The sequence below is a fragment of the Sarcophilus harrisii genome, chromosome 6 (assembly GCF_902635505.1).
Source record: "Sarcophilus harrisii chromosome 6, mSarHar1.11, whole genome shotgun sequence".
In the NCBI taxonomy this organism is placed as follows: Eukaryota; Metazoa; Chordata; class Mammalia; order Dasyuromorphia; family Dasyuridae; genus Sarcophilus; species Sarcophilus harrisii.
This window is the reverse complement of record NC_045431.1, coordinates 29419629-29447093: the sequence shown is the minus strand read 5'-3', so window position 1 is coordinate 29447093 and position 27465 is coordinate 29419629. Positions and strand designations below refer to the sequence as shown.

Genomic DNA, 27465 nt, shown 5'->3' with positions numbered 1-27465 from the left:
CTACTACTTCTCTTTAAGTGATGAGGTGACTTGCCCAATTCACATGTCAGAACTAAGTGATTTTTAAATTTTAAACTAAAGTGGGACTGTTTTCTTATTCACACCAGGAACTACTTATTTGAGCGTTCCAGAGGAAGAATAAAATGCTTATGACAAAAAAAGATTGTTGATTTCACTGGAGAAATACTTGAAATATAGAGTCCATCTAAATTGACCACTTATGACAACATAACACAAATTCTATAACTTTATATCTTAACAGTTATTAATTATCAAATAAGGGTTCTCAGTATAGTCTATTATGCTAGTTTTAGAGGGAACCACCAAGACTTTTTTTTTTTTTAATCAGCAGAAAACTTTTATTCTTTTTTCTCAGGTACATGTAAACCACAACTAGGGGCTTAAGTTACAGGCACAAGTTAAACTAGCTATAGAAAGCATGAGATATTCCTAGGGCACAAGACATCACAATATTGAGCCCAGGGAAGGGGGAGAAGGGAAATGCCCTCAGACGTATGCTGTGTCTTAAGAGTTCCTATCAAACTTTGCTCAAAAACTTAAAAAGTTAACCTCTGACATTACTTGGGTGTGGTTGGGGCAGGAGCAATTCTGCAGAACCAAAAAGATACAACAGCTGTGCCATAAGTATTGAAGCATCTTTGACTGCACTGTTAGGCATGTGCTTTAAAGCTAGGAAAGGAGTGAGTTAAATCCTTCCTGTGAGGACATTAGGCGGCCTTGCAGAGGGCCACGGCAGAAAAACGCACTTCTCCTTCCTCACGTTCTGTGAACTGTCTACAGATTTCAGCAGCTCCCTGCAACAAACAAATGCAGAGTTAAGATTCAGCAGCAGAGCAGATAAATCAGCAAAACACTATCCTGCAGTATCAGGAGAAAACACAATATTAACAGGATCTACTAATGTCTCAAACACAATATTAACAGGATTTATTAATTTCTCAAACTTTCTACCAATTGGAAGTTTGGATTGTTTTCCAATGAACAAACCTTACAAGCTGAGCTCAAGAGGAAACCATATAGTATTTTAAGTTTCTTTAAGGAAGTTCATACCACTTGTCAGATCAAAAGGTTCCTTCCCCTATTCCCCTTTGTATTTTACACCTACATCTACATTTATAATTTGAAGTTTTTGTGGTGTTTCTATGGATAAGATAAGAGAGTAGTAATGTCTCTACTTCTCAGCTTTATAACAGAATAATAAATGGCAAAATTAGCTTCTCTCTCTCTCTCTCTCGAGAAGCTAATAAACAAGAGGCCTAGGAGACAAGTGATTAAATGTACTGTTTTCCAGTTTGTCTAGATCAAGATTTTTCTAACTCTCTCAAATTCTAAATATTCTAAGTATCTCAGTTTTAGAACAAGAAGGGACCTTTGCAAGAGAATGTAACCCTGTTATTCAAAGGATGAGGAAAATGAAGACTACAAAGGTTGTTGTTTAATTACGCACTTAGTAACTTATGTGCTGGACATTACAGAGCTAAAAGATGAACAGAACAAGCCCATCCCCCCTCAAAAGACCTTTTCTGGTATGAGAGAGAAACAATATTAAGACATGGGACAATGCGCTGCTATGAGAAATTTAGAAGGAAAATTTCTTAGTGACATTATAATGAAGGTAGTAGGTGGGCTGCATCTGGAAATAGGAAATGGTAGGACCATCACCAAGTGGAATATTAAGAAGAATTAAGTTACTTTCCTAAATATGTAACTAGTCCATTATTCTTATTATTTCTTTTCTGTCATAATTTGGTCAAGTGTTGTTAGGGAAAACTTATTCCTTCCTCCCTAACCAATCTGGATGTGTGTTGATCAATTATTCTGGTTGGAATCACCATGCTTGAAGTTAGGAAGACCTGAACTTGATTCCTGCCTCAGACACTTACTAGTCATATGACCTTAGACAAATCACATCCTCTCTGCCTCAGTTTCTTCATCTGTAAAATGGGATAACAATAACAATATCTACCCTTACAGGGTTGTTGAGGATAAAATGAAATAACATTAAAAGTACTTTGCAAAAATTAAGCTCTATATAAATGCTGGCCATTATTCCTATTATTTTTGAGTAACCAGATGTCAGTAAAATATATTTAAAACAATAATGAACTGATTTAAACTCACTACAAGATGTATAATAATAATAGATATGATATAAAGTAATAATAGATATGTATGGAAGTCACAGTTATAAGTAAGGTAGTACAAATTTAAGGAAGTAAATACATCTTGTGTCCTACATGGGACCTATAGTAGATTGGAGGAAAATAAGCGCATCTATTGTTGGACAATTCTTTTATTTATACATTACTTCTTATATAAAGTTAAAATCTTCCTCCTTGTACCGCATCCCTATTTTCCAAAATTCTTTTAACTCTACCCTCTGGGGTTAAATAAACCTAGTCTGCAAAGTCTGATCTCTGCCATGTGAAGGACCATCAACTATTTGAAACCTCATCACTGTAGTTTTTCTGGCTCTCCATTTCCTCATCTCTAAAACAGCAAGGGGGGAAGGAGGGGGAGAAGGAAGAGATTGGAACCTATAAGGTCCCTCTCAGCTCTAAAGTTAGAAAATATTGCTAGCTGATATAAGCACCAACATGGTTAAAAATCAGGAATGAGATTAACCATTTCTGATTTTGTTCTTGAATATGTAACATTCTGGATACTCCATTTTACAGAACTTATTTATAATTTGTTCTATTTCAGTGATTCAACTCTTTCTTCCCCATTCCATCTTGGTTTTATTTACTCTGACCATTAAATTCTTTACAGCAAATAATTAATATTTCAGTGATTAACCTCTTTTATCTTCTTTGTATGTAATCTATTTATGCTGTATTTTTCCTGAGTTAGCAAAGTAGATGGACATTCACTGAATCTGTACTTTAAGTAAAGTATCTAACTTTTTAAATAAAAGAACAACTTCCTAAATGAGCCAATATACAAATATTCCAAATTTTTAATTAATTAATTGTACTGGGTAATGAATTAGTACACAACTTGTTAAATAATCTTTTTACTAATTATAGAGCTCTCTCTTATTTAGGATAATTTTCACCAAGAAGAGACTTTTTGTTTTTCTTCAACTATAGACTAGTTATTTTTGTAATAGATTTATTCCATTGAGTCAACAGAAGCTTATATGGGCAGCATTTGGTATTCTATTACTAAAGAAATGATTATTTTATTAAGAGACATCTCCTAGAGTTCAACAAATGAGCCTTTAAATAAAATGTTCTCCCATTCCATAAAATTGTATGTAATGTTTCAGGTAAAGTATAGCCAGAGATTTGTTAACAAAAAGCCTATGTACAATGAAATCCGAATGTGTCTTTTTATTACTGGGCTATCAGTTCATAAATTACAAGATTTCAAAATAGGAAATCATCTGACTATCCACTGTAGTACAAATGATGAAAAGTATATAACTTTTAATATCTACTCTTAATCCAAATTATTACAATGACTCAATACCTAAACATTTTTAGAATGTAAGAATGAATAGGGGGGAAAAAAGGAAAGAGGACATATTTACCTGTTTATTTTTTCTAATAAAAGCGAACCATTAGTGGGGGTGTGTATCAAAGAATACAGTGAGGCAGCTAAATAGAGCAGTATAAACACTGTCAGCTGAGTCAGAACGACTGAGTTCAAATTTGGCCTCAGATACTTACTAGTGATATGATCCCGGGCAAGTCTTTTAGCCCTGTTTTCTTCAATTTCCTCATGTATAAAATGAGCTGGAGAAGAAAACTCAAACCATTCTAGTTTACTTGCTAAGAAAACCCCAAATGGAGTTATAAAGAGTCAGACATGACTGACAAAACAATGTATCACAGGAAGAAATCTCATCCAGAAAAATCAGAAATAGACTGTGATATTTATTATTAAAGGGTAGACAGTTTTAATTTTCAGGCTTTGTTTCAAGTTTTATTTCAACTGATTTATTTCTTTTAATATTTGTTAAGAATAAAATAAAAATTAAAATAGATTAAAATAGTCTAGTAATTGGGAAGAGTTAATGTTCTAGATGATTCGTAAACTTACCATCACCACTTACAGTTGTGGTATATTTATAAATTTCAACATACTGGAATCATACAAGTCTTATCTTATAAGTCTCTGCCATAAAGTTATAAACTTTCACAACTTGATGTCTTTAAATAATCCCCTTAAAAGTGAGTGGATGCCCCTCAGTTGGGGAAATGGCTGAATAAGATATAGTATATGAATGTAATGGAATATTATTGTTCTATAAGAAATGAACAGCAGGCTGATTTCAGAAAAGTCTGAAAAGACTACATGAACTGATGCTAAGTGGAGTAAGTAGAACAAAGAGAACATTGTACTCAGCCATAACAAGATTATGTGATGATCAACTCTGATGGACTTGGCTCTTTCCAGCAGTAAGATGATTCAAGGCAATTCCAACAGACTTGTTTTGGAAAGAGCCATCTGCATCCAGAGAGAGAACTATGGAGACTGTGAATCAAACGATACTATTTTCACCTTCTATTGTTGTTTGTTTTTCCCCCTTTTGATCTGATTTTTCTTGAGCAGCATGACAAATGTGGAAATATGTTTAGAAGAATTGCATATGTCTAACATATCAGATTACTTTCTGTCTAGGGGATGTGGGGAGGAAGGGAGAGAAATTTGGAATACAAGGTTTTTCATGGACAGATGTTGAAAACTGTTTTTGAATGTATTTGGGAAAAATAAAAAGCTATTATTTTTTAAATGGTCCCCCCTTAATCTCACAGGGAAGCAGACATTGATAATTTTCACATCAAAACTATTCTTTGTGGATACAGTACGATAAGCTACTAACCATTTAATAAATGCTCATCTTTATATATTCAAGTGATGTCATAGTCCTGCTACTATGGTCTGGTTCAGTTTGGATAGTGACAGAGTTCCTTCAAGACTTCTTCTATAAGTAAGCAAGCTCAGTCTCAAAGGCCAGAAGATCAAGTAGACTTCCCAAAAGACTAAAGTGAAACCAGAGGGAATGCTGCACTCGTGCTGATGGCCAGGGTCAGCAGAGTGCTAAACTGTTTTTGTGGTTTTTTTTTTAAACAAGGGACAGTATGTTAAATAATGACTATGGCATTAAAAAAATTCAACAGAACTTTTAAAAGAAGACCTAATGTAAAATAAATGTTTTTCTAGACTTCTACCCTAATGTGGTCCCTAATCCATAAAATGTTATTCTCTTTTCCATATGAAAAATTCTATTGAAGCTAATTTTGGAGTCTGGGATAGCTTAGGACATACCTTCAGTACTGAGTCATCTGAAGTGGACCCATGCTTTATAGGAAATGGCATCCGTCCATCTAAAAGGAAAAAAACCAGCCGAGTTAATTTGTCATACAAACATACTGTGTGACCACAGGCACAATTCTTAGTCTTATAGTTGCCTAGCTTCCCTGAAATGTTAAATCTAATTATCATCTGCATCAGTAAGGGAACCAACTATACCAATGAAGTACCCAGGTATATGGAGGCTTTTCTTAAAAAGCAATCATTACCTTCATTTCATTAATATTAAGCATAGTACTAATCAAATACTATAATAGGATTAAATCAGTCCACACACACTTGAAGCTTCATTTCAGGGGCAGCTTATATCATCAACACTTAGTCCTCAATTTTTTAAAAGAAGCCTATTCTTCTGTAAGACATACCAAGTTCATAAAGATGGCCATCCACATTGTTGAAAAGAATGAAATGGAAGTTCACTTCATCATCTACCTAAACAAGTAACAGATAAAAATGAGAATTTCACAATTTAGGCTTAAGTTTTGATTTTTAACCAACAGATTTTCTATGTCATCCAAGAGAATTCTGGTCAAAAAACTGCAAATATGTTAAGATATTTCAATACCACCAAAACTGAAGGGTTTTGTCAGTTTTTAGCAAAAGTGTACTTTTGCAAAAAAAAACAAAACAAAAAACAATCTTAGGATAAAATTGAATTTTACCTGATCTTGTTTTAAAGCCATACTGTGTCTAATCTCTTTATAAAATGGCATTTCTTCTTATACTATGATTACATGCTTTACTTCAGGGACAGTGTTGTTGGATATCATATTAAGGCTGATATTTGAAAAAATTAAATTCTAAGCAAAGTATTCTACTAAGTAAATTTGCTAAGTTCCTTCTACAAGGAACTGTACTATTTACTATTCAGAAACTACTAGTAGTAGTTCCTAGTATTATTACAATTCTAGGAACTCTATCTAGACTTTGAATTAAAAGTTCTCATAAAAAAAAATGGAAAAAAATTTTTTTAGATAGACTTTTCCCCCTCCTCTCTTAACTTGCTTTGAATGAAAATTAAAACTGCCTCGGAGACGTATAAAAATGTTTTGAACACAGATTCCCATGAATTACATAATTGCAGTGGAAACATAAGTAGAATCTGGGTAGCCTAGAGATTTTTGATTTGCAGATCTGAGTTTACCCGACATTGGCCTTCCTGGGCAACAGCATCATGGGCTGCCTGAATTGCCTGCAAAAGGAAAAATTCTAATTAGTTCAGCAAATAATCAAAATTCACATGCAGAAGTTGTTGTTTAGTTTCTCCTACCTCGTTCTTTTCAAAGCATTTTGCTCTATCTTCAGGAGACAGCTTTGCTGTTTCAGAAATAAACTGTTTCAAGACTGACCCATCATCTAAAAATACATAAAGATACGTTCATGCTTAGTTAAGAGAGCAGCAAGTGTGCTAGTCTTAACAGAAACACTTTAATTTTTATATCAGCCCTTTGATGAACCTGATGAGGCTTGAAAACATTAATTAGTAATGTACTGCCTTGCTCAAGTACTGAAGTCTAGCAAAGCGCCAGCCACGATAAAGATAACATAAGACTGGATTTTCTTTGTTGACAATTAAACTGGATGGCTTCAGTTAGTTACTACAGAGTAGAGTAAGACTAAAATGCTACATCGGCTAGCTGTTCAGTTAATGACCTCAGATGTCTCCCCTGTCCTAGGACTTATTTGGGCTGTAACACATTGATTCTCCAATTGGAGGAGGCCGGGCTTGCAGCTTCAAAGCATCTTCCTTTTATACTGTCTAATCTAATTCATTCTCTCTACCACAACAACAGTCTCAGGAACTTCATATGCTCAGTCTATTAGAACTTCAGAACTGGGAGGAAATCATAAAAGTTGGAAAGATTCTCCCTCTCCCTGAAGAAATTTCTATAGCGCTCAGCTCCCTTGATACCCAGGTCTCAACTTCTAGAACACGGGAAACTCAGTACCTGGAGGCAGTCCACAATTCCCATACACCTCTAAAAGCTATGTGCTGAGAACTGGAGAACGCATGCAGCCAGAGGAGGTTAGGGAAACTGTTAAACATAAAGGACTTACTCTGGAAAACAAATGGTGCCAAACTATAGCTTTTCATTCTGTTGATAAGCATTTATTAAACACTGTGCTAAGCTCTGGGCATACAAAGAAAAACAACAGCCATCAATATAGAGCTTATAGTATAATGGGGAGATAATATGCAAATATGAGAGACATCAAGAGGGAAGGCAGTAACATTGGGGGGGGGAGGGTCACAAAAGGATTCTTAAGGTGGGATTCTAGCTGGAATTAGAAGGAAGCCATGAAGCCAGGTGGTAGAGGAGGGAGAAAATTCCAGACACTGAGACCAGGAATAGGAGTGTCTTGTATAAGAATCAGCAAGGCGGCCAATATCATTGGATCATGGGGGGCTTGGTGGGGAGGTAGGAGAGGACCCAGTTTAGAAAGGGCATTAGAGGCCAAACAATGGATTTTTTCTGTTTTATCCTGGATGTTTCAGGGACTCACTGCAGTTTACTGAAGAGAGAATGACATGGTTAGATCTTTTGAGAAGACTGAATTGTGAGCTAAGTGAAGGACAGACTGAGAGGAGAACATTGAGGCAGGAACACTTATAGTGGGCTACTGCAATAGTGCAGGAGTGAGATGATAAGGGTCACAATGAGGGCAGTGTCAGGAGAGGATGGGGTTTAGAGGAAATAAAACTGATAGGATTTGACAAATGATCGACTATTCAGGGGCTTGTGATTTAAGAGTTAACAGTGACACTTGAGTTGGAAGCCTGTATGACTTGGATAATGGTAGTGTGAGAATAAAAGGAAAATGACAAAAGGGAGGAAGCAATAATGAGTTTGCTTGTAGACTTGTAAAATTTCCACTTTTGAATCTGTTAAGAGAGCCTTGAGATCAAACTATTTGTTTACAAGATGAACCACGTATCCAGTATTTCCAAAGTTATTAACATGGGTTATCCTTACCAGTGATAGCAGCACCATGAATAAGTAACCTAAAACACAGGATTACTGGCTTTCATTCCTGTATCTCCAATGCATAGCACCGTTCCCATGCACAAAATAGGTGATTAATATTTGATTTGCCAAATTTTGTTTGAAAGCCTTCCATTATGAAATTCTGCTCGACTCATGTTATAGTTTTGAATCTCTAACTGCAGCAAACTCAAGATAAAGGACTGGGTCATGCTTCATATTCCAATCCTGGCCCAAGACAGTATGGTGAAGATGGGAAAGCAATGCCAGAAGGAAGCAGCTAACAAGTATTGACTGTGCTCAAAGCTTAAAACCTTTCAAAACTTGGACCCAAAATAGCTTGCAAAGCCATTACTGAAGAACAAGAGCTTTTAGTCCTATATGGATCAGGGCTATTTTACTATCATTAAATTTAGACTAAAGCTTCTGTATTGCTTATTTCCCTAAGTCCCAGAAGAGGAGTTGGTCTACTAAGATAATAATGCATTACCTCATCCAGCTTTTATTTTTTCTATATTTCCTCAGCTAGTTACTATGGTTACTAGCAGCCAAATCAGTTTTACTGGGGAGTATAAAACATCTCTCTTGCCCACTTCAGTCTTTAACAATCTCTTCAATCTTAACTACCCTTTCACTATCCCTTGATGCCCCCCACCCCCGCCTGAACTCCTCACTCTAGGTCCCCAAAATGCCAAATAATGTTTACATTAAAGCCGAGCTTTTGAAGGAACAAGCTGCAAGCTCATTTGTAGATTATGTGACAAGGCTAGCACTGGTTACCAATAAATTCTATACTGGAAACAAATGTACTATAATGTACTATAGAGGTCACAGATAGATAGTTGCCAAGTCATGGGCCTTCTTGAACGGACCTTGGGAGGTCATACACAAGATTTCTGGTCAGTAAATTTAAAAAATGTAAATAAAATATGCTCATGGTCTTTGTTTCAGAGGTTCTTAACCATGTTTTAATGTCATGGATTCTTTTGATAGTTTTATGAAATTGTTTTATGTGTACAAAATAAAATATAAGACTACAAAAAAACCAATTATGTTTAACTTAAAAAACCAAATATATTTAACTTATTAACATTTAAAAATGCACGGATGCCAGGCTAATCCTTCTAAATTAACGAAGAAATATCTTGAGGGCAAGCCCCACTTACCAAAGTTGAGTTTGTCTTGATTATTAGCAACTGCATGGATGAGGCCAACGGTACCACAGGAGTTGCCTACAGTCTGCTTCATGAAGTACACCTTAGAACTAACTTCTTGCCCCTTCAGCTCTTCAATCTGTTTTTTCCTGAAGTTTTCATGCTATTAAACACATTAAAATCAACATCTGTTCTTTGTGCACTAAATATTTCAAGATTAAGTAACAGGTAATGTTGTTCAAACTTAAAATTGGAATTTTATTCAAAGCCTTAGTTTTAAAGGCAGGGTAGAGCCTTGGGAAATGGATTGTCTCAAGTTAATACCCACATCAGGCCTCTCCTCAGCCCAGATTTGACAGCATCACTCAGAGCCCCACCCTGATACTGCAGTGCACCATCTGCGTTAGACACAAGCCCAAGGTTTTGTCTAGACACCACTGCCACCTTTGGCCTGGAATATTAGCTACATCATGAACGTAGAGTAAGGAGTTGGGCTAAATTCCTAAAGATCTCTCTCTTTATAATTAAAATCCTATGCATATCTTTAATTCAATTTTAAATATATATTTTCTATTTGATGTAAAGTTATTAATTTTGATAACTGAATAGATAGAAATATTACATACTAGAAGCATGCTGATTCTAGGGAGACAATATTGTATGAGATGGCAGCCCATGAAAAATTTGCAATTTTTACATTAAAACCTTTGATGCAAGATGATTTTTTCCCCTTCTCTACTCACATTTGTCTTTACTCATTAGACCACTTGGAATTCAGAATTAAATTAAATAAAACTCAGAATTTTTGAGGGTTTTTTTTGGGGGAGAGAGGAGTAGAATAGAATTGAAGAAATTTACTCCACCTTCATGTAGAACTCTAAAGTGAAGGTTATCTATTCATTAAATATTGCTCTTTTAATTCTTAATCAATAGACAATAGATTTTGCTGTCTGGATCTGTTTTTTCTTTGTTTTGGGGAGCTTCTGGTGAGAAGATGCTTCTCTATAGTCTTAGGAATATTTCTGGAGGCATCAAGAAAGTGACTTCCCTAGACTCAGACACCAAGTATGGGATAAAAGCAGCCCATGAACACAGGTCTTTGTGCCTAAGTGGTCAGGTTAGCTCTCCATCAACCATGCTCTCAGATATACAGACTATATCACTTGTCTCATAAGTTTTAGGCTATTAAAGATAAAAACATATACTGACTTGTCTACATACATATATGGATATCTACATATTTTACTAAATTAGTAAGTCACATTCATAACAAAATGGATTTTCCAAGAACAAAACATTCTTCCAATGTTTCAATTGTTATTTTACAATTTGTGCCAGAAACATTTAGCCTTATTTTGTAAGATAAGGACAAGCTACTTCTGCAACCAAGTTAACATTTGTTATCTGTTTCTTGGCTAAATCACAGGACTAGGAATTGGCTTTAAGAGTTTCTCACAGTAAGCAAGAGTTTCTCTTTCTAAGCAAGATTCAGGCTTAAAAATCCTCATGGATAACCTGAAATTCAAGAGTATACCAATTAATATTTTGTCACTGATTCACATGAAATCCAACTTAATTTTAGAGGATTTTGGATAATACCATCCTATTTTGACTTTTTCAAGTTTTGCAGCACACAGTATCATTTAGGGACAATATGCACGGTGGTATTTCCCATTTTCTAAGTTGATATCAAAGTACATGTATCATAAATTTCCATTTACAAGTGATCAAATCCTAGTCTAAAAACTAAAATTTTATCACATTTCTTACCAGAATCATTACTATTTTTAGAGCTGAAAAGAATCTTAAGAGTTAAAATCTGACCCCATCATGGAGAGGAAGTGAAGGCCTACAAATGGGATGTTGCTCATTTAAGATCTAAGTGGATGCAAGACAAAATCCCTATCTCGATTTTAAAATTTCACTTTCTGCTGAAAGGTAGATTGAAAGCTTTTGAGTAATAGAGGAATCCATGCCTTTGATGAGAAAAATCTATATTGCTGTACCCCTAAGATGTATCTTTGAAGTACTTACCAAAAACCATGAGTCATTACAGTGTCATTGATCTAAGGCCTAAAAGTTATACTGCCATATTGAAAGGGCAAGTTACAGTTTTGTGCTTCTAAAATCAACTCAGAAGCTAGTTTGAGAGTTGCATTAATACATATTAATACATTAATACAAATACACGGCAAGCTCCTTTTTACTTTAGTCCTGCATCTGGCAAGAAACGCTGTTTTAGTGTACCACAAAAATTCTCCATAAGGGTATCTTATCTTCACAACGTACCAATAATAGTAACTTTGTGCAATCAGACACACCATTTGATGTGACCATTTCTCAGGCAGTTAGTACAGCAAGTTTGGTGATGCTGCGTTTTTAAAGGCTATACAAGTTTACCCTATCAGGTTAGGAAGGGTCTGAGGGTGGACCCACATCTGAAGGTTGCCTTAAGGATTGTCACAAGGGAAGTCTGACCAGCAAATCAACATTCTGAGGCCACAGCAACCCTAAAAGCCAAATAAGCGTGGAATGGCTACATGTGCATGTGTGAATATATGACCCTTACTGGCTCATATAACCACTCAGCAAGGGAGTCACTACAAGTTTCATGCAAACTAGTTTATTCCAAATTTTTTTTTGGTTTTATTCTGAAATCTTTCATTCCACTATTAGGACCCTGTAGAAAGCAGGTAACTGGGTAACAAGATCAACTTCAGTACATGCTGAGAGTGCACATTTTCCTATGCTATGAAACAGCATTATTCAAAAAGTGCCTTTTCAGCCTAAACTGTCGGGTGACCAATTTATGTGGGGAAGAAGATGATCAAGACCTCAGCACTGAGGGGGCAAGACAATTGCAGACACAAAGAGGTACAGTTGAGAGCTTCTACACGAAGCCGAGATCTCACATAAGACTATTTACCCCTTTGATCTAGTGAGACCTGCGGATCCCTTCTCAAAATCCTATTTTTAAACCCATAAAATCCACAGAATTACAAAATTACATTGAAATAGTTACTCTCAAAGTATTTTTTTTAAATGCTCATGGACCTGCGCACCACCTATCTTGCTTTTGCTAAGTAATGACCTTCCATTTTGTAGCAGCGGCAGCTCCATTCACAGAGCCAGCTAGCAGCTATGGTAGCAGAGACATTTTCCTTTATTCACTGGAATTAAAGAAGCGGGTTTCCCCTTCCGTCTGCGGAGGGTTACAAAAATCACAAACAGGCCCGAGGGTCTGTAAATTTTAGGTAAATTTTAAGTTAAAATTAAATTTTTTGAAGTAAATTTTAAGACAAAACTTCGTCAATATAGATTCTGAAAGACCGGGGCAAAACGGCTTCGGGACAAGTCGTTTTTCTGGGTTGGCCGGGGCATTTTGGAGTTGATGATGCACCTCGGGGAGAGAATTTTTAGCCCTAGTCCGACCCTTTTGTGGGATAGGAGGGGGAAACGGAGGCAGAAGGTGGGCTGCATTCTCTCCCCCTTGCTAAGGAGGCTCCTGATTTGGGCTACTTCGTTCTGGGAGGCTCTACCTTTAGGAAGGGTCGCTAAGCCAGCCAGGCCGCTTCATCCCGGGAGGCCGGGCTCCGCCCCCCCGCCCCCCCCCCCCCCCCCCCAGGGCACGCCCTTTGTTTTCGCCAGCCTCGGGGAAGACGCTTCTCCCGGTCCGAGTTTCCAGGACCGCCGCCGCCCTTTCGTTGCTAGGATCCCCGCCCCCTCCCCAATATTGCTCAGTTAGAGCCCTCGCCGAGCCCCGCCTTCCTACCTGGGCCGTGAGGGGGAAGAGCAGCAGCAGCGCGCAGGCCGGGGACGGCACCGAGCTCAGCGATTCCTCTTCCAGCCCCAGCACGTCCACGAATTTCCAGTCGCCCCCGACCCCGAGGCGGGTCAGCACCTGCGGGATACAAGACCAGGAACCAGCCCAAGAGCCCGGGCCGGCTTAGGGGCTGCAGCGGAGCCGGGGCGCCCTGTCCCCTCCCCTCCCCTCCCCCCGCCGCCGCCGCCCCCCAAGCCCAGGCTGGGAGGGGGCCCCGCCCTGCGCCTCTCGGGGCGCAGTGACACAGCACAAAGCTCCCGCGCCCGCACGTGTCCCGCTCCGAGCTGTTGCATCCCAAGCGCCCCGGAACATTCTGGAGCGCACCTTGAGGGAGGGCGTCGGCCAGCCACGGGGCGTTCTCCCCCCTGAGCCCCCGCCCCGCCAGGCTGCCGCACCTTCCCCTCCCCTAGGCCGTGACATCGCAGTTACCACCTGGGGCTCGGGCGGGCGGACCTCGGCGGGGCCAGGAGGGGGACGGCAGAGGGGCGCCCCCCTTCGCCCACCTCCGGAACCGACAGGGTGGGGCAGGTTGCGGCTATTCTGCGAAAACAGCCAGACCCCGGGTCCCGGAATGACTGCCCAAGATGGAGGAGGAAGAACCGTAACGGGAATCGCCACTCACTTTGTTCAGCATCTGAAACGCACAAGGGAGAGAAGGGGAGTGGGAGAGGGCGGGCGGGGGCGGCCCACGGGCGAGCCGGACGCCCCCCCGCTGGCCAGCCCCTCTCCCCGGCCCGACACACCGTGCACCTGCCGCGGACCTCGGGGTTGATCTCCATCGGCTTCAGCTGCATCTTTGCACCTTCCGGCCCGAGTCGCGAGCGCCAGCTGAGCGCAGAGAACAACAGCCGAGCGCGGGCGAGCGAGGAGCGAGCGGACCCGCCCGACTGCGCCTCTTTATATCCCGCCGGCCGGACTCATTGTGGGCCACTGCGGAGGGGGGGAGCAGGGGCGGCCCCACCGGTGGCGCACGGGCGCGCCGCGGCGGACGGCGAACGCCCCCCCCCCGGCAGCACAATGGTACGGCCGGCCCCCCCCCCCCCCCCCCCCCCCCCCCGAAAACCGTGCTCTGCCTGTCTCCGCCGGTGAGATAGCATGGAAGCGCAGGAGCCTCCCAGAGGGGCTTAGGGATGGTGGGGGCGGCCCTGTGGCTGCCTGGCTGTCCTCCCCTCATCTCGGGGAAAGACATGAGCGCGTCCGGTCGCCGGCATCTCAGGTACGAGGACGGACGGTCACATGCCCTCATGCTGCCAGGGAAGGGTCAGAGGCCGCAGGTATTTAGTTATTTTTGTGAGCCCAGACGGGCGGCGCGGCTCGATGGCGCAGGGGGTAGGGCCCTGGGCCTGCAGCCCGGAGCGCCGCAGCCCAGAGCGCCCGAGTTCAAATCCGCCCTCGGACGCTTTCTGGGGCCGGGTCGCCTTGGACAAGCCAGTTAGTAATCTGCTCGCCTCTGGTCCTCCAACTGCCAAACGGGGATGATGATGGCCCCTGCGCGCCGGCGCCAGCTTCAGCGCGGCACAGATCGGCTGATCCGTGTGCCTCAGTCCCCCGCCTGTAAAACGGGCATAATCATGACAAGTCAGTTATAATAATCTGTGTGCCTCAGTCTCCCCACCTGTAAAATGGGGATAATCATGACTACTTGCCAGGATCGATGCTGTGAAATGGGGATAATCATGACAAGTACTTCCCAGGATGGATGCTGGACAAGTCAGTTATAATAATCTGTGTGCCTCAGTCTCCCCACCTGTAAAATGGGGATAATCATGACTACTTGCCAGGATCGATGCTGTGAAATGGGGATAATCATGACTACTTGCCAGGATCGATGCTGTGAAATGGGGATAATCACGACTACTTGCCAGGATCGATGCTGGACAAGTCAGTTAATAATTTGTAAAATGGGGATAATAATAGCACCCACAGGAGATATTTGTAAAGTACCTGGCTCATACTAGATGCCATATAAATACGAGCTTTTATAAAACATCATGATTCTTAATTATTGTTTCATGTTTTCTTTTCCCGCCCTCCCCAATGTAAAGCCATTTCTACCACCTACTCCCCATTCAAGAAGAAAGTACCCTGGTGTCTCCTTAAGTGCCCTTGGTTTACTAAAAAAAAAATTCTGATATTCTTAGGTATCTCAAAGATAAAAGGGTGGATCTCTTCCTGCAATTGAGACCGAATTGCTCCTCTACTGTATTTCCCTAACTCGACTGGTAATGACATTTTTAATCCCTCAGTTCTGCTTTCAAGAACAAATGAAAAAGTACATTGCTGTCTTAGCATTTAAATGTCAACCAAACCAAAGGATCTCAAAGTGCTCCCTATAGGTGCCATTTGGTGATGAATATTAATAAACTTATTTTCCATGTGAAGCAAGAGAATAGGAAGATGCTGAAATGTTTACCCTGGGGTCTTCCTGATTGTTTTTTAGAAGCTCTTATAGCTGATGATTAGAGGAAGAAGACCTTAGAGCCTGTGATGCTCTATCCCCTTTTTGATCCCTTGGGTTAAAGAGCTTTTTTAGGGAAAGAGAATATTATAAGCAAAGGTGTAGAGAAGGGACAATTTAGAGTGGATTACTGATGGCAAAAGACTTATTTGAATAAAGAAATTTATGCAGGAGTGGAGAGGAGGGAATGGTGGGAAATGAAATGGGAAAGGTGGGTCTGGGAAAGACTGTCTAATGTATGGAATATTTTACCCTGTAGATAGTTGGGAAGGTTTCTTGAGTAGAAAGTAACCTGATCACAATGGTGTTTCAGGAAGATTAATTTGAAAATATTGTACAAAATGGACCCGAAAAAGGTAGAATGCTGTTGAAATTGTCCGGCTTAAGAACCTGTAATGGAACAGTCAAAGTGGAAATGGAAAAGGACAGATTCAAGAGACATTATGAAAAAAGAATCAATAGGATTTGCTGCCTGGTTGGATACTGGGGGTGAGGGTGACAGAGTAGTAAAAGAGGATTAAATTGTATGAGTCTGAGTCGCTGGAGCAATGGTGGAATCATTGATGGAAAATGGGAGGGAAATCCATAGTCCTTGATATCTGTGCATTTTTTCCCCTTGTGTTACAATAATTTTTTAAGGTTAGATCCTTTGAAGTTAAAGGGTTTTTTCCCTTAAAGGTCCCGTCTTTCACTTTACCTCATAAGCTTTTTCAGGACAGGAATTCATTTGTACCTTGTTTATATTCTTCATGAATCTAGCATATTGCTGTTTACACGATGAGAAACGTGAGGGTGAGGTGAAGGAAGAAACACTCAGCAGATATGAGTTTGATCCCTCAAGGTGGAAGACACATTGCTGGGGATGACTTGACTAGGAGAGAGTTTGGTCAGAATCTTATAAAAGTCTTAGTAACTCATCAGATCCAACTCTATCTCTAGGCGAATAATTAATGGCGAAATGTTTTGACTTCAATGACAATGTTTTCCTTGACACCCTTCTCAGTCCAATCAAATAAAGTAATATTTGAAAAAAAAACTTTGAAAAATAGAAAAATGCTATAGATATATGACAAACATTATTTGTTAGAGGGCAATACCTTGGTAAGTATTTTTTTTTTTTTTTTGCAAATTATAGTGGGAGTTCTGGGTTTTTTAAACCTCCCTAACATGTCGAGTACAGCAGTATGCTATAGTGAAAAGACATCGGATCTGTAACCAAAAGATCTGGATTTTAATCACAACTCCATTATATTATTATTTGACCCCTGAGTAAGCCATTTGATCACCATATTGGTTTCCTCTAGTCATTTCTTAGTTTCCTCATGTATAAAATCAATGGGTTGGAATAGATGAAACCTAAATTCTCTTCCAATTTTAGCAGTGCAAATTGTCCCTAAATAAAGAATAATTGGCTTTCATTTTCAACTGTCCGGGAAGGAGCATGCTAGGCAAAGAGAAAGAGGTTTGTTTTGGGAAAGGATCTAAAGCCGAGATTGACAGTACATCCCCTAGATACTTGACAGAAACCAACTCTTGGTCGCAACTAAAATGGTTTTAATATCCTCCCTACACTCCTACAATTATTGCTGTCTTCTCAAAATCACTAATGTTCTAACCAGTCTGCCTTCATAAATGTTGTCTATGTAGTCAGCATTTATGTGAATGAACAATAATATAGTTCTTCATTGCTGTTTGTGAATCTTGTGAACTAAATAGGGCATTACACAAACTGGGATTTGTCAGATTGTTTGACCCTCGGCAGAAAGGGAAGGAATTTTTCTGATAATTTGGAGGAACATCAATACAATTGATGTAATGCTTTAAGTTTTACAAAGCATCTTCCAAATATAGCATTTAACTTTTGCAACAACCTTAGGAGATAGGAGCTATTATTATCCCCATTTTAAGATGAGGAAGCTGGGGCAAAGTAGTTCACCCATTATCACTCAATTAGAAATCCAAAATAAGAGTGAGCTTGAAAGATCTACATGGAATAAAGATATGGGAGGGCCATGGAGAAGGAAGCGCTGGATACAGGTGAATGATAAATTTTCTCACATTAGTCTCCACTGGAGACAACATGGATGCTAGTGCGCTAGACTGGCTCCTTCCTTAGTCATTTGTGGCTGTTTTGTCATTGACCTAGTAATATTGTGGCCTAGTAATATGACATCAAGGCTTTAAAACTTATAAAACTGATTATTAAAGAAGTTGTGTATGCTTATCATTGGGAATCAGTATAGGTAGTGAAATGAGAACTATATTGAGAAAAAGAAAACTCTCTGCTGCTTACATATCTTTGTATCTTTTTACAAAGGACTTCACCTCGCTGGACCTCAGTTTCCTCAGCAGTACAATGGGGAATTTGACTTGATCTCTGAGGAATCTCCCAGCTCTGGAATTCTATAAGCCTTTTATTCTAAAGGAAGTACAATATTTTTCTTATTTAAATAATGTAATAAACTAATAAATCAAAATTTCTCAGTTTCAGGCAAATGTTTGAAAAAGGCTTTTTGTGTTGAAAAGGCTTAAAGAAATCTCTTTCTTTGGACAATAATTATGCCAACAGCAGGAGGGAATTATCTAGTGTGGGGGGGAAGATGGAAATTGGGGAAAATTCAGAAGTAGGACTGACTTCTTATGCTCAGACATTAAAAAAATATATGTACCCCTATGAAATGGCATAAAATAGCCTTGGACTCTTGTAGAACTAGAACTTCTCTTCCAATTTCTTAAATCTCTGCTTAATCTAGAACAACCTATCTCCCAGATGATGTGGCTTCCATGGCCTACCTCAAGCTCCTTTGTATAGAAATCCATACCTAGGATAACTTGCCCCTGGCTTGGCATTATTATGTTCCTGGCTCTTCCTTGGGTAGGGATCTCTAAGTGGTGATCTTTTGTTCCTGATTCAGAAAGCCTCACAAGGGATCCCTAATTCCAATCCGTGGTATTTTCTGTTCCTCAGTTTATCTAGAAATGATCAACATTATACCCAAAATATCCTTGCATTCAAGATGGAGAATTGACAATAATTCAATTGGGTGGATTAATGGCTGATAGAGTACCAATGGATTCAACGGATTTATAATAAGTGTTAAAGTACAAGAGACCTTTCATTTGGCCTCCCTCCAACCTGCTTGCTAGCACCTTTCTTCTTGTGTGCATTATCTTGTGTATATATATTATTATCTCCTACTTTAAGAATATAAACACCCTGAAGGCAGAAAGTATTTTTTAAAAAACATGTCTTTGTACCTCAACATTTACCACTGTACTTACCACACAGTAAGCAAGAAATAAATGCTTGTTGATTGATTGATAAACTGTAATTTGATTATAGTCTATTTACTACTTAGCTCAGCCATGATTTTGCAGAAGAGGAAACTGAAGTCCAGAAATATAAAGTGTGACCTTGTCCAAAGTCATAGAAATAATAAATGGTGCAGTTAAGATTAGAACTCAAGACTTGCAACTCCAAATCCGATGCTTTTCCTCCTATACCGATTAAGGACCTTTGAAAAAGGTCAAGATCTCCCACTGCATTGGGGGCCTTCTCAGTTGTCCTGATCTGTATCTGGCCACTGAATCCAGTTGGCTCTGGAGGGGAAAATGAGGCTGTTGACCTTGCACAGCCCTCCCTCACTTAAATCCGAATCACTTGCATGTCATAGTATTCCCCCCCTTACCCCTGGGTCCTCCTTGAGAAGAAAGGACAAACAACAACCTATGGGAAGTCTTTTGTATCATGCCATGAGGCTCCTTTTCTGGCCTTATAGAAAACACATCACAGTCTCGTACAAAAGAATTTCATGATTCACAGCTTCTCACCAGATGAGAATTCGGCAAATCGTTCACAGCTTACCAAAATGAAGTTTGGGATCTGAGTTCTGGGGAGACGCCGCCTGTTTCAGTGTCTGGGTCAGATAAATCCCAATCACAATATAGCAGTAGCTAATTTTCCCTTTCTCAGCAAAGCTATTCAGAATCAATATTGCACCACAATGACTTTTGCAGTCTGCATGTCCATTGCTGCGGCAGAAATGGTGCCCAGCTGGGGGCTATTCCCGGGGAGGGGAAGCCCACACTTACCCACCAAGGCCATCACAAACCTAGCCATTGTCCCAGCCTGGCAGATCTTTAAATAGCCAACAGGAAGAGAGTTTCCTTCAGTGCCGTTTCTAGTTCCATTATAAGTGAAACAGGCAAGAAGGATGCTTGTTAGGAATAGATGTCAGCTAGAAAGCTATTTCTGGGTGAAAAATATTGCCTATAGATAGTTTCTTTAATTAATAAATATACTGGAGGAATGTGGTTTCCTGTAAAAATCTTCTCAATCCCGAGACCCTCCGAAGCAATTAATAGAATAGTGCAGGAGCCATTAGCCAGAAATTATTTCAGACGATTTGTGCCCTTGGATTAGGGGAAAATTACATCTTTATTTTCAGTAATCTTTAACTAAAATTGATCATATCTTTCATATATGAATTTAATTTTAAAAGATCTTAATTTTGAGAAGAGATTATAGATTTCACCAGATTGCCAAAGAAGTCCAGGGTACAAACAAGGTTATAAACTCCTGATTGGAGGGAATCCCTTCACCAAAATCCTTTTCTAATACCTCAGACAGGCCTAGAGGTGACCTTAGATTTTCAAAGGCTGTGCCAGCAGAATCCAAACTCTGTTAGTTCCTACCCCACTGGATCAGCTTTGATTAAGGTCCTGACTACAGCTTGTGGTGTTAAGGAATGAGTCTGGCCAAATAGGATGAGGTCCATCCTTGGCAGAGGGGAGACCTGAAGGTGAATGGGACAATATGTAGATACTTGCATATGTCTTGGGCCCTTTAAAGTAACCAGGGATGATGACGAATTCTGTCTTGCAGTTCTAGGAAGACTTCTTGATGAAAAAATAAAATTAGCAATAGTAGCCTAAAATGAAAACAAACCAACAACAACAACAAAAGATTTCAGGTTTTGAAAGGGGTTTCTACTGACTCCTAATTAATTTTTCAGTTCATCTGTTCAGAAGGGGGAAAAAATCACTCTTTTGTCTGTATAAGCAGTATAAGTTGATTGATTTCCTTCCCATTTTAAACAAGTTATTTTTGTATCAGCTAAATGGACCTAGGACTACCTTTGAAGTCTAAGAAGACCCACCTCTGGCATAAACTCCTTGTATAGCTGAGGGCAAATCATTTAATTAACCTCTTGGTGTGCTGGGAAATTTTCTGAGATGTTTTTCACAGCGGAAGTTCTCTTCATCAATGAAACACCAGCTCCAGACATTTTGAGGGGCTATCTCCATTAATGAAACTCCAAAGGCAGAGTTTTTGGGGGGTTATCTCGTAGACATCTCCAAATACCAGTAGCTTAGAGATTTGTTGGAATATCATTAACTTCCCACCTATTTGTTTTTGTGAACGATACCAAACATTAAGGACAATGTTTCCTTGAAAGCAGTGGGTCTGTCTGTAATGCTCATGTAAGGCCTTTGGCCACAATTTTCCTGTGATTTTCTTGTGTCAGGCGGTTAAGGTAAATGCTGGTTATAATGTGTTTCCCTACACACTAAATTTTGCTCCAGACTCACTGGCTGTGATACTATGTGAGTCACTCCATCCCTAACTTGTGTCCGGATTTTAACAAATAGGTTTCATATTACCTGTTCGTACTTTACAGGGATTTTGAAGGATTACCAAAACAATGTACATCAGGTGTTCCAAAGTCTTTGAATAAGAGAGGCTTTCTGTGGTACAAAGCAATATTATTTTAAAGTGAAATGTACTTTGGTATATGAATACCTAAAGAGCAGGAATAGCATGATGATAACTTAAACCAGGATTACAGGATTGTCTCATTCATACCTTTCCTTTTAGAGTTGAGAAAACAGAATAAGAGAGATTGAGTGGTTTATCTCAGGTTACCTAGGGAGTAAAGAGAAGAGGTGACAGCTGAATGGAGGCTCTCTAATGCCAGAGTGAGTACTCTGTCCACTACCACACTTTCATTTCTAAATTTACAAAAATGTGATAATAATTGTATACATTCATATGACTCCACAAAATGTATTTTTTTAAAACTTATAAAGCTTAAACAAAAAAGATAGAGTGGGAGGGAATAGCTATGTTTGCCATCTTGTTATGGACTGTGGCCAGCAAGAGGCTAGAGCTGGCCAGGAATCAATCAACAAGCATTTGGAAACTCCAGGAAGCATGCATTTGAGAGTTACGCCAGGGAAGAGGAAGAGGAAGAGTCTAAGAATGTCTCTAGGTTGGCATGAGTTTCAAAATTCAAATGCAGACAGAAAACCAAGGCCGCTATTCTGGGTGTAGGCAGGTAGATGGAATCGAGAGCTCAGTAGATCACAATCGAGAAAGGCAACACTGATGGGTTGCTGGGTTAATGCCTTTCTGGCCATTGTGATCTTTTCTCTTCTTGATGATGATTGCTCAAGAAGAATTAGTGGTCGAATATGGCAGCTCTTTTATTTTGCTCCAACACTAGCTATACCTTTTCCCCCAAAATTCTTTTTTTATGGCTACACAAAATTATTTGAAAGATATAGAAGTTATTTTTTATTTCTTTAAAGTAAGCTATAAGATTTTGATAGAAAATACAATACACTTAGCTTTTAGGAAAATTGTACCTTTTGACTCAATTTAAAATAAAAAAAAACGTGTCTTTTAATTCCTGGAGGGGTTAGGTAATACAGTGGTTAAAGTACCAAGCCTAAATTTAGGAAGATTCATCTTCTGTGATTTCAAATACAACCTCAATTACCAACTGTGTGACCCCAGGCAAGTCACTTAACCCTGTTTGCCTCAGTTTCCTCATCTGTAAAATGAGCTGGAATGGGAAATGGCAAATCCTCCCAGTATCTCTGCCAAGAAAACTGCAAATGGGATCCCGGAGAATTGGACATGACTGAATGACAGCAACTTTTATTTCCCATGTAAAATAATGTTCTTTAAAAGAGAATGTGGGGGCAACTAGGTGACTCAGTAGATCAGAGTTTTAGAGTCAGGAGGAGTTGAATTCAAATTAATCTCAGATGCTTCCTAGCTGTGTGACCCTGGACAGATCACTTAACCCCAGTTGTGCACGCGCACACACACACACACACTCACGCAGAAAGACAAACAGACACACACAGGTAAAGAAAGGTGAGACATACACAAAGAGAGACAGATCTATAGATTCACACAGAAAGACCAAGACACACACACACACACACAGAGACATACACACAAAGAGACAGACCTACAGATACACCATACACACACACACTCATGCAAAAAGACAGACACACAGATAGAGATAAGACACACACACACAGATGAATCTATAGACACACACACTATGAACCAAGGGAGAACTGACAGATTACTGTTGCTTTATTTCTTTTGGGGACAAATTCCCTTTTGTTAGAAGAACAACCCCTCTGTTTTTCCATGTCACCTATTACAATAGGTCTCCAGACTACTTAGCTCAGAAGAAAAGATCAATTCTTATTGTTAGAGTCTTACTGAATTCTTGGTTTGTGGCTAATTGTGTTTAAATGTAATGATGAGGAAAAGTCTTGCCATACCTCCTTTCTTTATCTTTATCTTCTCTGCTGAGAAAAAAGAATCATGTTTGATGATTTACTGCCTTAGTGGTTGCAATTCATCTGAATCCAGTTGCCTATTAGGGTTAGTTCCTTTTATATTGTTATAGTCAGTATATATTATAATCTTAATTATGCTTATTTCATTTGGAATCAGTTCATCCAAGGCTTCTTATTTTTCTCTGAATTCTTCATATTCATTATTTCTTTTGGCTGGGTAATTTCCCATTCTGTTCTTTTACTCCCATATGAACAGCCACCCCCAGTTGGCAGACACACACTTTCCCCCTCTGGTTTTTTGCTTCCACAATGCAGTGAATATTTTGGCATACATGAGATCTTTCTTGGAACATAGGCCCAGGAGAGCCACCTTTTTTCTCATGAATATATTTATATGGTTTACATAAAACCTCTCCTCCCAAGAGTTCATATGTGACTTTAAACTAGGGTCTTTTCTTATTTTCCAGTGTTTCCTTGGAGGGTCTCTATTCATATAAAACCAATGAAAAATAAAATTCTGTATCTACTAGCAAAAAGGCTATAAGAATATACAGGAAAGCAGTGACTATAGTTTCATGCAGGATAGACCACCGAGTGTGGGGTGGAGGCAGGAAGGGAAGAAGGATGGAATGTAACATGTGCATTAATTGATGCAAGAGACATCTTATAAAACTGCAAAATAAAAAAGGAAATCATTTCTAGAGTTTGTCTACACATGTCTCATATTTCAACATTTATGTCTAGCAACTCAGCAAACAGGGGAAATGCTAAACAAGATACAGAATAATTATACTGAGAGGATAAAAGCCTATTGTAACATTCCCAGTGAAGTTACTATAAATTCTAGGTAGGGCTTTTTTTTTTCTTAATTTTTTTTAGATCCAAATAACTATAGGCACACAACTGAACTCTTTTTCTTCTCCTAGGAAAAATCACATTTTAAAACGATACTTATTGATTTTTTTTTTTTTGCTAAATATTGTCTATTAAGCTTTATAGTAGTTTCAAGGTCATTTTAAATCTTTTCTTTGTTCTTTCTTAAATATGCCATGTCATTATTGTTTGATTATGCTATATTAGTTCCAAATTAAAAAAAAATTTTTTTACCAGGTGGTAGAAACATTTTCTGAGTATTATGCCAAATTGAAAATTAGATAAAATTAAGAAAAGTAAACATAAGAAATGAATTCACGGGATTATAACTTGAATCAGCCAAAGTTTTAGATCTCTTTTGATTCAAAATATATTTTCCCTATTGATGTAGTTCCAGACTTTGTTTTTCTTTCAGATTTTTTTGTGGTTATATTAACCAGACTTGTGATTCCATTAATGGAAAGAACTCCTGGTATGGAAATTCCCAATACAAATGCAGATCAGCAACTAGTTTGTAGTTTGGCAGTTTCTAATGATGTGCTTGGGTTTTATTTTTCATATATTCCTTTTATGCTCCAATGCTCCTTTCCATCCCTGAATGTTAACTTGTATCAAAGCAAAATAAACCAATTCAGTGGTCATTATATTAATCTTAAATATATTACTTTTTAATTTTGATCAATTAATGTTACAGAAAACTCAAGACAAACCATGATCCCTGTAGATATAGATATGATGGATTTGAGGTATATATTAAAAACAAAGATAGAGGTAGATAGACAGGATATGACCATGCAGAAATTTATTTTACTTGATTATGTAAATTTACTTTAAGATTTTGGTTGGTCTTTTTCCATTGAATAGGGAGAGTAGTGGAGATCAGGAATGAAAGGAATAAAAAGATAAAAATTTTAATAGAAAAAATCAGTATAGTTTTTTTTAATGTATTATTTTCCTTTATATTATTGTGGTTATTTCTTATTCATTATTTTTATGGCACAATAATATTCCATCATATTCATGTGCTATTATTTGTTTTTTTTTATTTTGTTTTTAATTAAATTACATTAAAATTTTTAGTTTGAATTTAATAGGCAACTCATACAAAGAACAAAAAATTTAGACAGATCTTTCAATTTCTGTTTAATAGTTTGTTTTTTAAAGTATGTATTAATTTAAATTTAATGAAACTAATAAAATTACCCTTGTTTGCATCTCTGTTGTGATATGGGAGCCACTTGCCAGTAGCTGCTGGAGGTCTAATTCAGACCTATAGAAGGGATCTTCATGTGAGAGGATAATGCTGATGCTGATGATACAAGGAAACCGAGAAGCAGTTGTTCTCTGACCTCTCAACCGAGAGGCCGTTGCGTTGTCTGACCTCTCTCCTCTTCCCTCTGCCTCCAGTTTATTTCATTCCCAGTCCACAAGCAACACTTGTGTCAGTAAAGGCTGCTTTGCAACTCTTTCAGGTGTTATGATCCATATATTTGGAGGCTCTCGGAGAATTGACCTGCCCCTTCATTTAGGCATGGTCCTTAACACATCTCCTTGTGATTTTTTTTGTTTTCTTCTGTGTATTTTTACATTTCCTTCCCTTTAATTTCCTTTTCTTTGCTGATGCAGTTTTGGGTTTTTTTTTTCTTTGCAACTCTTATTACTTCTTATCCTGCAACAGACTGAAGTATAATTAAGAGAAACAGATCTAGACCATTTCTAAAAACATATGTCTCATTCTGTACCTCTGGGTTATGGGCTTCACCCCATTTATGTCACTATGAGGCATGTATTGTAAGGAGATTAAAGACATAGAGAAAGGTCCTATATGTATATACCAAAATACTCAAAGCATTGCCTTTTGTGGTATCACCAAAACTTGGAAATAAAGTGAAGAAATGCACTGTTGCTAGAGTTATGAGTTGGTGAAACCATATTCGAAAATACTTTAATACTATACTTTAAAGTCTTTAAACTGTACCACTAACTCACCAATACTATTACCAAATATATGCGCCAAAGAGATGAAAAAGAAAGGGACGGCATCCATCCATATGTAAAATTAACAGAAGTACTTTGGATTGTAGTAAAAATTACAAACATATTGGGTAAACCTTAGTTGGGGAAAGACTGAGCAAATTGTGGTATAGGAATGTAATAAAAACTTATTGTACTATAAGAACTGATGAATTTAAAAGATTCAGAGAAACTTGGGAAGAATTGTTATAAACTGGAAAAGAGAGAAATGAGCTGAATAAGGAAAACGATTTGAACTGATCATAACAATAAAAAGAAAAAAGTATTTCAAAAGACTTTTGAACTCTGATTAATGCAGACACCAGTCATAACTTTGAACATATGATGATGAAGTATATGTCTTGGTAGAATAGTGAAGGCCCACAGATACGGAGTGAGACAGAAATTTTTCAGACATAGTCAATGTCTAGATCTACTTTTCTAAAATATACTTACTTGTTGGAAGATTATTTTCATATGGTGGCAATAGCTAGAAACAATTCACATCTCCATGTTATAAGAAAAAGCCACAGTTACAGAATAAGGTGTAATTAAGCCCCCCCCCTTTTTTAGGAGAAGATGTATAAGACCAAAATGATGGTAAGTCTTGCTGTAAAGGATTGCCTTTGTAGGTTAAAGTGTTAGGCTAGGGCAAGACTTTAATTAGAAAATCAAGCCACTGAGATGCTCTAGTTGTTCCAAGGATGACTTAGAATACAGCCATAGTAATATAACCCTTTCCCATCTAGTCCATATACATTGAACCATCAGTAAACCAATATATTAAAATTTTTGCTCCCATTGTATTATCATAGTTCATTTTTTAAACATGCTTCTTTTTGAACATGCTAATCACAAAAGATTTGTGATATAGGGGGATGGGGAGGCTTATCTATATATCTCCAGTGTTTAATTTTTAATTTGAGGATGTGATAACAGGCGACATTCTCATTTCTTACCAGTTGTGGTCCTTAAACCGCTTCAAAAGTCTTAATGCAGTTTTAAGCTATTAAAGCTTTTAAAAGCTTCTTTATGTTATTGATGCTTAAAATTGTTAAGCAGGCTGACTTCTAAAAGGCCTGGGAAAATCTCCATGAACTGAAGCTGAATGAAGTGAACAGAACCAGGAAAACATTGTAGACAGCAACAAGATTATGTGATGATCAACTGTGATGGACTTGGCTCTTCCCAACAATGTGGTGATTGAAA

General features: G+C 38.5%; 2 protein-coding genes across 2 annotated transcripts in view; one reads left to right on the top strand and one right to left on the bottom strand.

Annotated features, from left to right (window-relative positions):
* Window positions 1-330: 330 nt before the first annotated feature.
* UCHL1 (ubiquitin C-terminal hydrolase L1) lies at window positions 331-14212 on the bottom strand. The gene is made up of 9 exons (XM_031942143.1): window positions 14066-14212; window positions 13927-13938; window positions 13254-13382; window positions 9494-9644; window positions 6614-6699; window positions 6488-6535; window positions 5709-5775; window positions 5299-5357; window positions 331-815 (listed from the first exon to the last, which is right to left on the bottom strand). Exons 1-9 carry the CDS (start codon window positions 14096-14098, stop codon window positions 729-731), a joined length of 672 nt encoding a protein of 223 aa, XP_031798003.1. The 5' UTR covers window positions 14099-14212; the 3' UTR covers window positions 331-728.
* A 165-nt stretch (window positions 14213-14377) lies between these two features.
* The window catches only part of APBB2 (amyloid beta precursor protein binding family B member 2), a 433360-nt gene continuing 420272 nt past the window's right edge, over window positions 14378-27465 (top strand). The window contains exon 1 of the mRNA XM_031942132.1: window positions 14378-14520. The gene's annotated coding sequence lies outside the window, so the exon portion shown is untranslated. The remainder of the gene's footprint in view (window positions 14521-27465) is intronic.

Bases quoted from the DNA above. Each gene is read 5' to 3' on its own strand.
- UCHL1 (XM_031942143.1), bottom strand. From the start codon at position 14,098: ATGCAGCTGAAGCCGATGGAGATCAACCCCGAG. The intron at 9,645-13,253 runs GTAGGAAGGCGG...TGTGTTTAATAG, and splicing joins TCTTCCCCCTCACGGCCCAG to CATGAAAACTTCAGGAAAAA. The intron at 5,358-5,708 runs GTATGTCTTACA...TTTTCCTTTTAG, and splicing joins TGGCCATCTTTATGAACTTG to ATGGACGGATGCCATTTCCT.